This window comes from Schistocerca cancellata, chromosome 2 (genome assembly GCF_023864275.1).
Source record: "Schistocerca cancellata isolate TAMUIC-IGC-003103 chromosome 2, iqSchCanc2.1, whole genome shotgun sequence".
In the NCBI taxonomy this organism is placed as follows: domain Eukaryota; kingdom Metazoa; phylum Arthropoda; class Insecta; order Orthoptera; family Acrididae; genus Schistocerca; species Schistocerca cancellata.
In genome coordinates this window covers 582184460-582197185 of record NC_064627.1, presented here as the reverse complement: position 1 = coordinate 582197185, position 12726 = coordinate 582184460, and the positions used below count along the sequence as shown (strand labels likewise).

Here is a 12726-nt window from a genome sequence, read left to right as displayed (position 1 = left end):
TTAACCCTTTAGTCAGTCTTTGTTGTCATCTGTCCTGTCCAAACTGTTGTATGTTTTCTACCTTATGTGCTAATCCATTCATTTATTTATCTGTTTCACCAAGATTAATCAGCACTTTTGCCTTCATCTTTTCTAATACCGATTTCTGTGCTTGTAGATGGGTTGATTTTCATTTTTATCTGCATGTAACAATTCCATTGTTATTTATGAATTTGCATACAACAATTTACAGTTCGTTACACAGCATGGCCTTCTCCCGATCATCTGTCATCGATTTATTTGCAGATTTGGGAGCTATTTTCTTTTCCACCTTTCACTTATCTTGTTTATATGTAATTCTTTCACATTTTTGTGCATTTGTTTTCCAGCAAATTGCTCTGACTGCCTTTTATTGCCGTCTCTTGCATAACTTTAATTGCCAAGCTAAGTAGTTTTACATTTTGTCCTATGCCTTTCACTTTCTGTTTACCCAGTTTCTAAAATTTTATCTGTTTTCACGACTTTCCCGATTGATTTTTTCCTTTTATCATTAATCATATCAATATAGATCACCCACTCATTATCTCTTATTAACAATTTCCCCCATGAACCATGGACCTTGCCGTTGGTGGGGAGGCTTGCGTGCCTCAGCGATACAGATGGCCGTACCGTAGGTGCAACCACAACGGAGGGGTATCTGTTGAGAGGCCAGACAAACATGTGGTACCTGAAGAGGGGCAGCAGCCTTTTCAGTAGTTGCAGGGGCAACAGTCTGGATGATTGACTGATCTGGCCTTGTAACATTAACCAAAACGGCCTTGCTGTGCTGGTACTGCGAACGGCTGAAAGCAAGGGGAAACTACAGCCGTAATTTTTCCCGAGGACATGCAGCTCTACTGTATGAGTAAATGATGATGGCGTCCTCTTGGGTAAAATATTCTGGAGGTAAAATAGTCCCCATTCGGATCTCCGGGCGGGGACTACTCAGGAGGACGTCGTTATCAGGAGAAAGAAAACTGGCGTTCTACGGATCGGAGCGTGGAATGTCAGATCCCTTAATCGAGCAGGTAGGTTAGAAAATTTAAAAAGGGAAATGGATAGGTTAAAGTTAGATATTGTGGGAATTAGTGAAGTTCGGTGGCAGGAGGAACAAGACTTTTGGTCAGGTGATTACAGGGTTATAAATACAAAATCAAATAGGGGTAATGCAGGAGTAGGTTTAATAATGAATAAAAAAATAGGAGTGCGGGTTAGCTACTACAAACAGCATATTGAACGCATTATTGTGGCCAAGATAGACACAAAGCCCATGCCTAATACAGTAGTACAAGTTTATATGCCAACTACCTCTGCAGATGATGAAGAAATAGATGAAATGTATGACGAGATAAAAGAAATTATTCAGGTAGTGAAGGGAGACGAAAATTTAATAGTCATGGGTGACTGGAATTCGTCAATAGGAAAAGGGAGAGAAGGAAACACAGTAGGTGAATATGGATTGGGGGGAAGGAATGAAAGAGGAAGCTGCCTTGTAGAATTTTGCACAGAGCATAACTTAATCATAGCCAACACTTGGTTCAAGAATCATAAAAGAAGGTTGTATACCTGGAAGAATCCTGGAGATACTAAAAGGTATCAGATAGATTATATAATGGTAAGACAGAGATTTAGGAACCAGGTTTTAAATTGTAAGACATTTCCTGGGGCAGATGTGGATTCTGACCACAATCTATTGGTTATGGACTGCAGATTGAAACTGAAGAAACTGCAAAAAGGTGGGAATTTAAGGAGATGGGACCTGGATAAACTGAAAGAACCAGAGGTTGTAGAGAGTTTCAGGGAGAGCATAAGGGAACAATTGACAGGAATGGGGGAAAGAAATACAGTAGAAGAAGAATGGGTAGCTCTGAGGGATGGAGTAGTGAAGGCAGCAGAGGATCAAGTGGGTAAAAAGACGAGGGCTAATAGAAATCCTTGGGTAACAGAAGAAATACTGAATTTAATTGATGAAAGGAGAAAATATAAAAATGCAGTAAATGAAGCAGGCAAAAAGGAATACAAACGTCTCAAAAATGATATCGACAGGAAGTGCAAAATGGCTAAGCAGGGATGGCTAGAGGACAAATGTAAGGATGTAGAGGCTTGTCTCACTAGGGGTAAAATAGATACTGCTTACAGGAAAATTAAAGAAACCTTTGGAGAGAAGAGAACCACTTATATGAATATCAAGAGCTCAGATGGCAACCCAGTTCTAAGCAAAGAAGGGAAGGCAGAAAGGTGGAAGGAGTATATAGAGGTTTTATACAAGGGCGATGTACTTGAGGACAATATTATGGAAATGGAAGAGGATGTAGATGAAGACGAAATGGGAGATAAGATACTGCGTGAAGAGTTTGACAGAGCACTGAAAGACCTGAGTCGAAACAAGGCCCCCGGAGTAGACAACATTCCATTTGAACTACTGATGGCCTCGGGAGAGCCAGTCATGACAAAACTCTACCATCTGGTGAGCACGATGTATGAGACAGGCGAAATACCCTCAGACTTCAGGAAGAATATAATAAGTCCAATCCCAAAGAAAGCAGGTGTTGACAGATGTGAAAATTACCGAACTATCAGTTTAATAAGTCACAGCTGCAAAATACTAACGCGGATTCTTTACAGACGAATGGAAAAACAGGTAGAAGCCGACCTCGGGGAAGATCAGTTTGGATTCCGTAGAAATGTTGGAACACGTGAGGCAATACTGACCTTACGACTTATCTTAGAAGAAAGATTAAGAAAAGGCAAACCTACATTTCTAGCATTTGTAGACTTAGAGAAAGCTTTTGACAATGTTAACTGGAATACTCTCTTTCAAATTCTGAAGGTGGCAGGAGTAAAATACAGGGAGCGAAACGCAATTTACAGTTTGTACAGAAACCAGATGGCAGTTATAAGAGTCGAGGGGCATGAAAGGGAAGCAGTGGTTGGGAAAGGAGTAAGACAGGGTTGTAGCCTCTCCCCGACGTTATTCAATCTGTATATTGAGCAAGCAGTAAAAGAAACAAAAGAAAAATTCGGAGTAGGTATTAAAATTCCTGGAGAAGAAGTAAAAACTTTGAGGTTCGCCGATGACATTGTAATTCTGTCAGAGACAGCAAAGGACTTGGAAGAGCAGTTGAACGGAATGGACAGTGTCTTGAAAGGAGGATATAAGATGAACATCAACAAAAGCAAAACGAGGATAATGGAATGTAGTCGAATTAAGTCGGGTGATGCTGAGGAAATTAGATTAGGAAATGAGACACTTAAAGTAGTAAAGGAGTTTTGCTATTTAGGGAGTAAAATAACCGATGATGGTCGAAGTAGAGAGGATATAAAATGTAGACTGGCAATGGCAAGGAAAGCGTTTCTCAAGAAGAGGAATTTGTTAACATCGAGTATAGATTTAAGTGTCAGGAAGTCGTTTCTGAAAGTATTTGTATGGAGTGTAGCCATGTATGGAAGTGAAACATGGACGATAACTAGTTTGGACAAGAAGAGAATAGCTTTCGAAATGTGGTGCTACAGAAGAATGCTGAAGATAAGGTGGGTAGATCACGTAACTAATGAGGTGGTATTGAATAGGATTGGGGAGAAGAGAAGTTTGTGGCACAACTTGACTAGAAGAAGGGATCGGTTGGTAGGACATGTTTTGAGGCATCAAGGGATCACAAATTTAGCATTGGAGGGCAGTGTGGAGGGTAAAAATCGTAGAGGGAGACCAAGAGATGAATACACTAAGCAGATTCAGAAGGATGTAGGTTGCAGTAGATACTGGGAGATGAAGAAGCTTGCACAGGATAGAGTAGCATGGAGAGCTCCATCAAACCAGTCTCAGGACTGATGACCACAACAACAACAACAACAACAATTTCCATAAGAATATTTCTAATTTTTCCATTTTTTTTTCATTGCTTTTCTTCTGGTGGCTTTCCCCCCCCTCCCCCCCCCCCTCCCTCTGCTTTATTTTTTTGCACTCTCATGATTTTTAACTCTCCAAACTGTCCTCTCTTACCATGACGAATTACATCCCATATTACATCCATTCCTTTCGAAAACATGTCGTTGCACTATCAAAACTAAGGTCCCACATTCTGTTTCTTGAAACCTGTTTGTCCCTTGGAGTTACTCCAAAAGTCCTAAAATTGACAGCCAACATTTCTGAATGCAATCCTATCCTACACCAGGCCCCTTTACAGTTTCAAATATAGCAGTACTTGCTCTTACTGGGCTAATCTGTGACCTCTACCAGACTTCTCTCCTTGTACAAAATCCTGCAATTATCTGCCCCTCTTGTTTCCTTGAAAGGTATCATCTGCCAAACCAACTTCAAACTCCAAAAACATGCCAGACTTCACATCAAAAAGCTATCCCACCTTCTCCTGAACTACCTGAACAGTGGTATTTCCCTTCCTGTCTCTTTGCAGTTCCCTAAACAGTCACACCATCAACCACCACTCCTCTTCTACAAACCGAGCTTTGCCAACCTCCTTAACATCCCAAAGCCTTCACCACTGCCCCCCAGGCCTAGAATAACCTATAATCCCAAGAAACAGTCACAACAGTGCAGTGTCCTTAACCTCTCATCTAAAACACTCTCCCCACCTGAATTATCTGTATTATCTAAGGACTTCACTTTCAGCCCTAAACCTGCATTTGATCTTGCTGCTTTAGTGAAGGACCTTCTTTCCTTCACACATAATATCCATTGGAAATATCACTTTGCAACACAACACCAAAACATTTCCAACAGCAAACATAACACAGAACTCTTCTTTGAACAGAGCAGACCACGATCCCCACTTGACCCACAACCACTACCTCAAAATCAGCCCTTACAAGCCTTCCAAAAATTCCTCACATTCAGCATTGCCTCACAACCCTTCCTCAGGTGCGTACAACATGACCCTAACTTGTCCTCTGCGGAACTCCAGGCTCTACATTCCCTAAAAGCTGATGACTCCATCATTATCCATCCATCAGACAAAGGATCCACTACGTAATACTTGACCGAAAGGAGTATGTTAGTGAAGGTCAATGCCAGCTGTCTGACACCTCTACATACAGCATCTGCCATCAAAGTCCCATCCCTGTGATTCAAACTGACCCGCAGTCCCTTCCTAAAACCTCAAGCCCCTCACAAGGACTAACACCTCAATCCATAAAACTTCTCACCCCACCCAAACCACACATCCCCATCTTTTACCTTCTTCCTAAGATCCACATACCGTATTTACTCGAATCTAAGCCGCACTTTTTTTCCGGTTTTTGTAATCCAAAACGCCGCCTGCGGCTTAGAATCGAGTGCAAAGCAAGTGGAAGTTCTGAAAAATGTTGGTAGGTGCCGCCACAACTAACTTCTGCCGTCGAATATATGTAGCATTACACAGCCATGCTTTGTAGGCACAAAGATAAATACTGACGCCAAAACCTCCGCGTCAGTAAATAAATTTTTAAAAAACGTGGAAGACGAGCTTTTTTTCTCCTCCCCGAGTTTCGACCACTGCATTTTCATACATTATCCGACGAAGTAAATACAAATTCCGTATTGTTCATCTTCGAATGTAGCAGAATTTCAACGTAGTACGAAAATCCGACATGCAAGACTGTTTGGGATGTTTGTCAATATGGCCAACTCTACTTTCTGAATTTTTTCCTACCTGTGAGAAGAGATGGTTGCTAATAGGAACCTGATGAAATGTGAATCACATGCAGTATTTTCTTCACCATAAGAATAATACGAATATCAACATTTGTCATGTATTCTTTCGTGTTTGCTGCTATCTCATTTAAATCCTGCCTGCCTAATAAACTACGAAACTAGAGTGAGACCACAACAATGCCGAAGAATATACGTCTCGTGTCATGTTTATATTCGTATTATTCTTATGCCTAATAGTGATACAGTCAGAAATGAAGCATGGCAACTGACTAGATTTTTAATTCTAAGATTACTCTAATTTCTGTGCAGAATTTGATGTACTAAAGAAGCGGCCGCAAACATTTTCAAACGGAGAAACATTTTCGCCTAACTCTCGTTCAGAACATGTTCTATCATACGCAGTCTATTATTTGGTTCTTGTTGATCATTATCAAAGAAAGCAGCAGTGTAAGTAACAACAAATAGCAGTCTCTTGCCATTGTTTCGCTAATGAGACGATTACTTTCTCTTTTTTTTTGAATTGTAAGCGGCGGTAGCGCGCACAAAAGCAAGCCATGCCGCGAGCGGCGACAGGCCGTAAACACGCACTATCAGAATGCGACAAACAATGCGACACAGTACAATAATGCATTTTCAGCTTAGAGTGACGTAAACACCTATAACAAAGAAAACGGCGCTTATCAGATCAAAGAAAAATAAGCAATCAATTCAAACCAGACGAAACACGTGAAAAAGGAAGGGTACTCGTATAAATACGGACGGAGCGCCTGACGCATAGCAATGGCTACCTGGTAAAGCTTAACTGCTAAGCTTACGACTCTAACCAAACTACTGTAGCTGTATCGTCATTCATTCGACCTAAATTGTGTCTCATATTACAATGGGCCAACTTTGTTTTGATTTGGAGATGCGGCCTAAAACTTTTATCTCCCCTTGAATTTCGAGTCTCAAATTTCAGGTGCGGCTTAGATTCGGGAATTTTTTTTTCCCTTGATTTCGAGTCTCATTTTTCAGGTGCGGCTTAGATTCGAGTGCGGCTTAGATTCGAGTAAATACGGTACTCAGTCATTCTGACCGCCTATAGTTGCTGGCTTCAAAGCACCCGCTGAACGTATCTCTGCCTTAGTTGGTCAACACCTGCAATCCATAGTACAAAAACTTCTCTCCTACATCAAAGATACCAACCATTTCCTAGATTGTCGATTCGGTTTTCGTTCTATAGAGCCAAAAAATGAGATGATTCTTGTAGGTGTGCAACATGTCAGAACGTATAACACAAAAACATAAAACATTTGAATATAATACTTACTACCCTGATCATTTGTCAGGAGATTGGGTGAATACAATACGGTAAACTGGAACAGCTTATATTTACAGAATTAACATGCTGTCAGAATGAAACATTGTTATGCAATATTAAAAAATTTATCATACACAAAATACCTAATCTTGACTGTTGTGACAAAGTGCTGACAGAACTGAAATCTAAAAGACATTTTTACTTAAGCTGGCTTAACAGTCTCTGTTAAGATATTCATCCATAGAGTAGAGTTGCCTATCAAAAAATCTTTTAAACTCTGTTTAAACCATGCTTTACTTGAAACCACGTTTTTAATTATTGCTGGCAATTTATCCCTGACATACATGCTCTGTCTGTTGCTGAAGATTTCCTCAGTCATAGCCCACTTGACTCCAAACCTATGACATCCTTCCTGCTCACCTTAATCAACTTCATACGTACCAACAAGTACTTCACCTTTGAGGGGCAGACATACAAACAGATCAGGGGTACGGCCATGGGAACCAGGATGGCTCCTTCCTGTGCCAACCTTTTTATGGGTTCCTTGGAAGGGGCTTTTCTGTGATCAATAAGTCTTCAGCCCCTTGTTTGATTAGGTACAGTGATGACATATTTACCGTATGGTCTCATGGTAAGACTGACCTGCTAAAATTCCTGGAGTTTCTGAATATCTTCTTCCAATTAAATTTCACATGGTCCTATTCCGAATCCCATGCCACTTTCTTTCATGTTGATCTTGTCGTCACCAAAGGCCAGGTACACACTTCCGTCCACATTAAACCTACCAACAAACAACAGTACTTACATTTTGACAGTTGCCATCCTTTCCATGTGAAACGTTACCTCTCTCCCCCAATACAGCGTTGACATCCAATGCAAACGTATTTGTTAGGGTCCAGACTCTTTAAAGCAATACACCACCATTCTCACATCAGCCTTCACTGCACATAATTACCCCACCAGCCTAATTAAAAAGCAGATTTCCCATGCCATCACATCCAATTCTGGTGCTGCCAATCCCTCTACAAAACAGTCTTTGGAGCACAACTTCCTAAAATCGTGCCCTGAAATGAGATCTGTTCTGTCTGAAATTTTGCCCACCACACCTAGAATAGCTTTCTGTCACCCTCCCAATCTCCGCAATATTCTTGTCAGACTCTATGCTCCTTCTGCACACATCTCCCTACCCTATGGTTCCTGCCCCTGTGGCCATCCCCCCCCCCCCCCCCCCTCCAAGACTTGCCTACGCACCCTCCTACCGCCACCTATAATGGCCCTGTAACTGGCAAAAAATATACCGTCAAAGGGAGAGCCACCTGTGAAAAGACACGTCATATACCAGCTATTATGTAAACACTGTTCAGCCTTCTACATCAGCATGACTACCACCAAATTATTAATTAGGATGAATGGGTATAGGCAGAGGGTATTTACTGGCAGCTTGCAATATCCTGTTGCAGAGCATGCTCTACACCATGCCATTCATGACCTTGGCTCCTGTTTCACCACATGCGCCATCTGGATTCTTCCCCCCAGACACCAGTTTCTCAGAACTCCGCAGGTGGGATCTAGCACTATAACACGGCCTTAATTTACATTAATTTCTTCTGTCTCGGCTTTTCTTCACTATAACTGCTCTTTGCTTCACTCCGTTTTAGTTCTCTACATCCGTCATTGTCTTTCCCAACTATTTTTCAACCCCCCCCCCCCCCCTTCCCCTCTGTCACGTACAATGCACTTAGCTTTTCACGCTTATTAACTTGTGCACAATGTTTTAGTAGTAATCTCTGTCTTGCTTATTACCCTGTCTTCCATCTTTAAGCTCTCAGGTTTCCAAATCTCGTTCGATGCAGTCCCCAACAATCAGTCTTTCCTTCTCATCCCATATGGTAAGTCTCCCCTAACCCGCGGTTCTGGTGACTTTCCCAAAATTTACCCCTTTTTACTTGACCTCTCCAGTCCTTTTCCTTCACCCTTCTTCATTCCCCTTCAGCCTTCCTGCCTGAAGATGAAGCCACTGGCTCTGAAAGCTGGTCAGTCACAACAATCTCTTATGTGTGTGTTCTGCCGCCCATGGTGAGTAGATTTTTTTATCTATCCAATTAAATAATTTTATCAATAATTGATTGTTTTCGCTGTTATACTAGATCAATAAATGATTTATTCTGAAAGCTGGCAAGTTTTCCAATTTCCTTTTGTGTGCACCTGTTGACAACTCAAAGCTTCCACTATTCATTGTGTGGCCTCCTTTACTCTAAAATTATTTATATTTAAAATAATATTTAATGGTATGTATTGGTAGTAGTTTTCTTTTTAATACCATTTCAGTGGCATTGTTACAGGAATTCGAGTCTTTGCCAAAAAATTCAGTCCCAGAAATACAGCGCTGCAACCTGACAGGAGTTGTGTTGCAACTTCTAGCTTTGGGGATAAACTGTGTGTCATTTGATTTTATTGATAAGCCTCCTAGGGAAGTAAGTATAAATTTATACAATCAATTCTTTTCATTACCATAGAGAATATTATTTTCTGCGCAGATTCTGCTAAGCCCTGAATATCTTTTTGCAGCCTCATGTATTTTGTTGAAAGGTACATCATGTTGAAATAAAGATTCCATTCCCAATAGCAAATTTTAAACATCTTGCATATGTCGTCTATCTGGCTCAGTGGCAATGTGTGTCATACTAAAAATCCACAGGACTGACATTCAATTCTCAGTTACTCCTGCTACTTTCTTTTCACGTACTGCCTGTTTCACCTCTGACAATGATTTGTATATGTGAAAAATGCTAATTATACTTTGTTTTGGAGTCTGGTTAAATTATAGGTCAGGTCCTCCTGTGGCTAATTGGGTAAGTCAGTTCGAAAGTCAATGGGGCAAAGGTATACCATATCCAATTGGACTACATCTAGTAAAGCATTGCTGTGTTTAAACGAAATTTCACATTGAGCTTACCTTTACTGTGGGAAGGGAGTGGGGTGGGGGGGGGGGGGGGTGCAAATATGTGTTTACTGTCTGCCATTAATTACTGCAGCAGGCTGATTGAAATATTGTGTGTTCATCCGAGCAAATGGTCTTACGTACTTGATGTAAAATTGGAGGTCTTACTGACTTTCGATGAAGACAGTAGGCTGTATAGCTATTTGGAGGAAGGTCATCAAAGATTTCAAATGTGTTGGCTATGTCCAAGAATGGCAAAGGCAAAATATGATCATCAAAGTGAAGAGCAGTTGTAATTGTATGCATGATTGGGTTCCTTCTTGCCACCCATCATGGAGAACGCACTCTGTTAACATATATAAAAGATGAAGCATCTGCATCAGCTGATTCCTAGTACAACAAGAACTTAATGTGATGAGGCGGAGATAAGGATGAAAATGTAGCAGAAAATATGTGACTATTAGAATGCAAAGAGTGGTATACTGCTATCTACTTGTACTAGTACACAGGACAGGAGGTGGCCAAATGATGATAACAGCTGATTTGAATACCACTTTAGGTGAACTGTTTTGTTACTTCTTTAATTTACTTTCTATGTAGAGAATGTGAAGTGAAGGCACCACAGCTAACAACAAAGTTGAAAACAATATATGATTTCATTACTGCAAAATCTCATCCAGAGGCCTTAGACTTCAGCTACCATCTGCATCCTGCAAGAAATGAATCCCATAAAGTAAACAATAAATCATCAGATTTGTGTCACTTACTTCAAGGCAGCTAGATTTTGGGAAAAACCCCCTGCACCAGTTTTGGATTGGCAAGATAAATTTTAAAGAAGCTGCTGGATGAACAAAACTGCATTTGTTGTTAGTCTCAGTAAATATGGGCATTGTGTTGATTTGTGTTTCTGCAGGTGCTGTATTTTGGACATAGCCTTGCTTGTTAAATGTCACACTTTTAATGTATTTGTCCGGTTGTAGACTAGTTTGTTAACAGACTAAATTGGCACTTTTTATTTGGTGGAATAGATTTTCAGAAAATTTTTTCGTAACAAATAAAACATTGTTTATTCAGCAGTGGTTGCTGTGGTGTTGTTCAAATATATGTAAACTGTAGGGCACTGCCTGCATAAAATAATCTGCATCACATGCAGTGGTGCACTACAATCATGGGGCCCCTGGGATATGTACCCAAAGTGGGCTCTCCTCCCTACACCATGCCTGACCTCCCACTGCGAGATGGCTCAGTCATTACGACATAGGATTGGAGGACTGCAGTTCAAATCCCAGTTCAGCTCACCAGATGTAGGTTTTCCTTTATTGCCCTAGATCCCTTAAGATAAATATGCAAATTGTTCCTTTAAAAGGACACACCCAATTTCCCTCCCATTTCTTACCCACTCTGAGCTTGTGCTCCATGTCTACTGACTTCATGATCAGTGGGACGTTAAACACTAATCTTATCTTTCTTACTACCCAAAGCAAATATTTGTGACATAAGAAAATGTAGCTTTTATAAAAATTTGTATTTTACTTTTATTACGAACTTTTTACTTTCAGAGTATAAATATTACAAATAATATAAAAACAGTTATATAACATCTGTAAAAACAGAAATGACATATTACTTTGAAGGAAGTACATAAAGCCCTCGAACATGAGCGACATGTTGTAGCAGTCTGCCACCGGGTTATGCGTTCTAGCCATAGATCTCACGTGTGTGGACAAATCGCAGCTAACAGTCACTGATCATGTGGAGTTCCCATGCAATCTGACAAATCACTTATGACTTTGACACTATGGCTGCTTGGCTGCAACTCATTTGTGTAGATATTAAGAATGGTCATATAGTTTTGTTTCATTTTGCTATGCCCATGTAGAGTAAGAACTTAATGTCAGAATTTATGGTTATTCTGGCAGCAAAAACCACTCTGTAAAGTGAAGTTTTAAATGGAGATGCCACCTCTATTAAGACAGAATACAAATATAAAAACATTGACACTCTTAAAATTTTGTAATGATTAGTATTTTGAAACTTGTGCTGTCGAAGTAGAAATTCATGTTAAGTTAATAGCTATAATCACAATCCGTCTGGTGATTTTGCCACATCATTAAAGTTTTCAATGTCTCAAGAGAATGAGGTAATATTAAGCACATTTTAATTTAAATCTGTTTTGTAAATAATTGTAGTTAAAGTGTAAGCCTAATAGGCGAAACAAGATTTGATGAGCTTAAGAAGTATTTGCTAAATACAGACAGGAAAGATGTACATAACATTCATGATGTCAGTGAAAGATGTAATGTATTGTGTGGTATAGCTTACAATTCCCAAGAGAAGTATTTGAAAGAAATTTTAATAAATTACAGTTTCCATTTTTAACTAATTTTTTGTAAATTTTTGTCATTATTTATTTATCAAATTAATGTATAGTTAATACACACAATTTTCGGCAGTTACATACAGCTGTATACATATGTACAAATGAAAAACAATGAATTTGACAAGGTTACATTTGTTTCATAACTGATTATCCACTTATTCAATCCAGTGCAAAGAGGAAAACTTCTTCACTATTATGACATGTTCGAGTCCAAAAGTCACTAACAATATGATGTATAGCCTGATGTGGAGGTCTGCAGTCACAGTAAAGATTGGGCAGCGTGTCACACTTGAGGTTTGCATTGTTGCACCTGCCATATTCTGTTCCGATTTGATTCAGTGCAGCATTTGTCTTGCATGATACATGAGATCCAATTGGCTGCTTAGCATCTGACAACATGTCATGCAGGCATACATCTGTTATTGTAAGTATTACTGGAC

General features: G+C 39.9%; 1 protein-coding gene across 2 annotated transcripts in view; it reads left to right on the top strand.

Moving 5' to 3' along the window:
* The window catches only part of LOC126162196 (ATP-dependent RNA helicase DHX33), a 135088-nt gene that overhangs the window by 101614 nt on the left and 20748 nt on the right, over nt 1-12726 (top strand). For both annotated transcript variants that reach the window (XM_049918525.1, XM_049918526.1), the window contains one exon: nt 9308-9439. In XM_049918525.1, coding sequence (XP_049774482.1) covers nt 9308-9439 — 132 coding nt within the window. The remainder of the gene's footprint in view (nt 1-9307; nt 9440-12726) is intronic.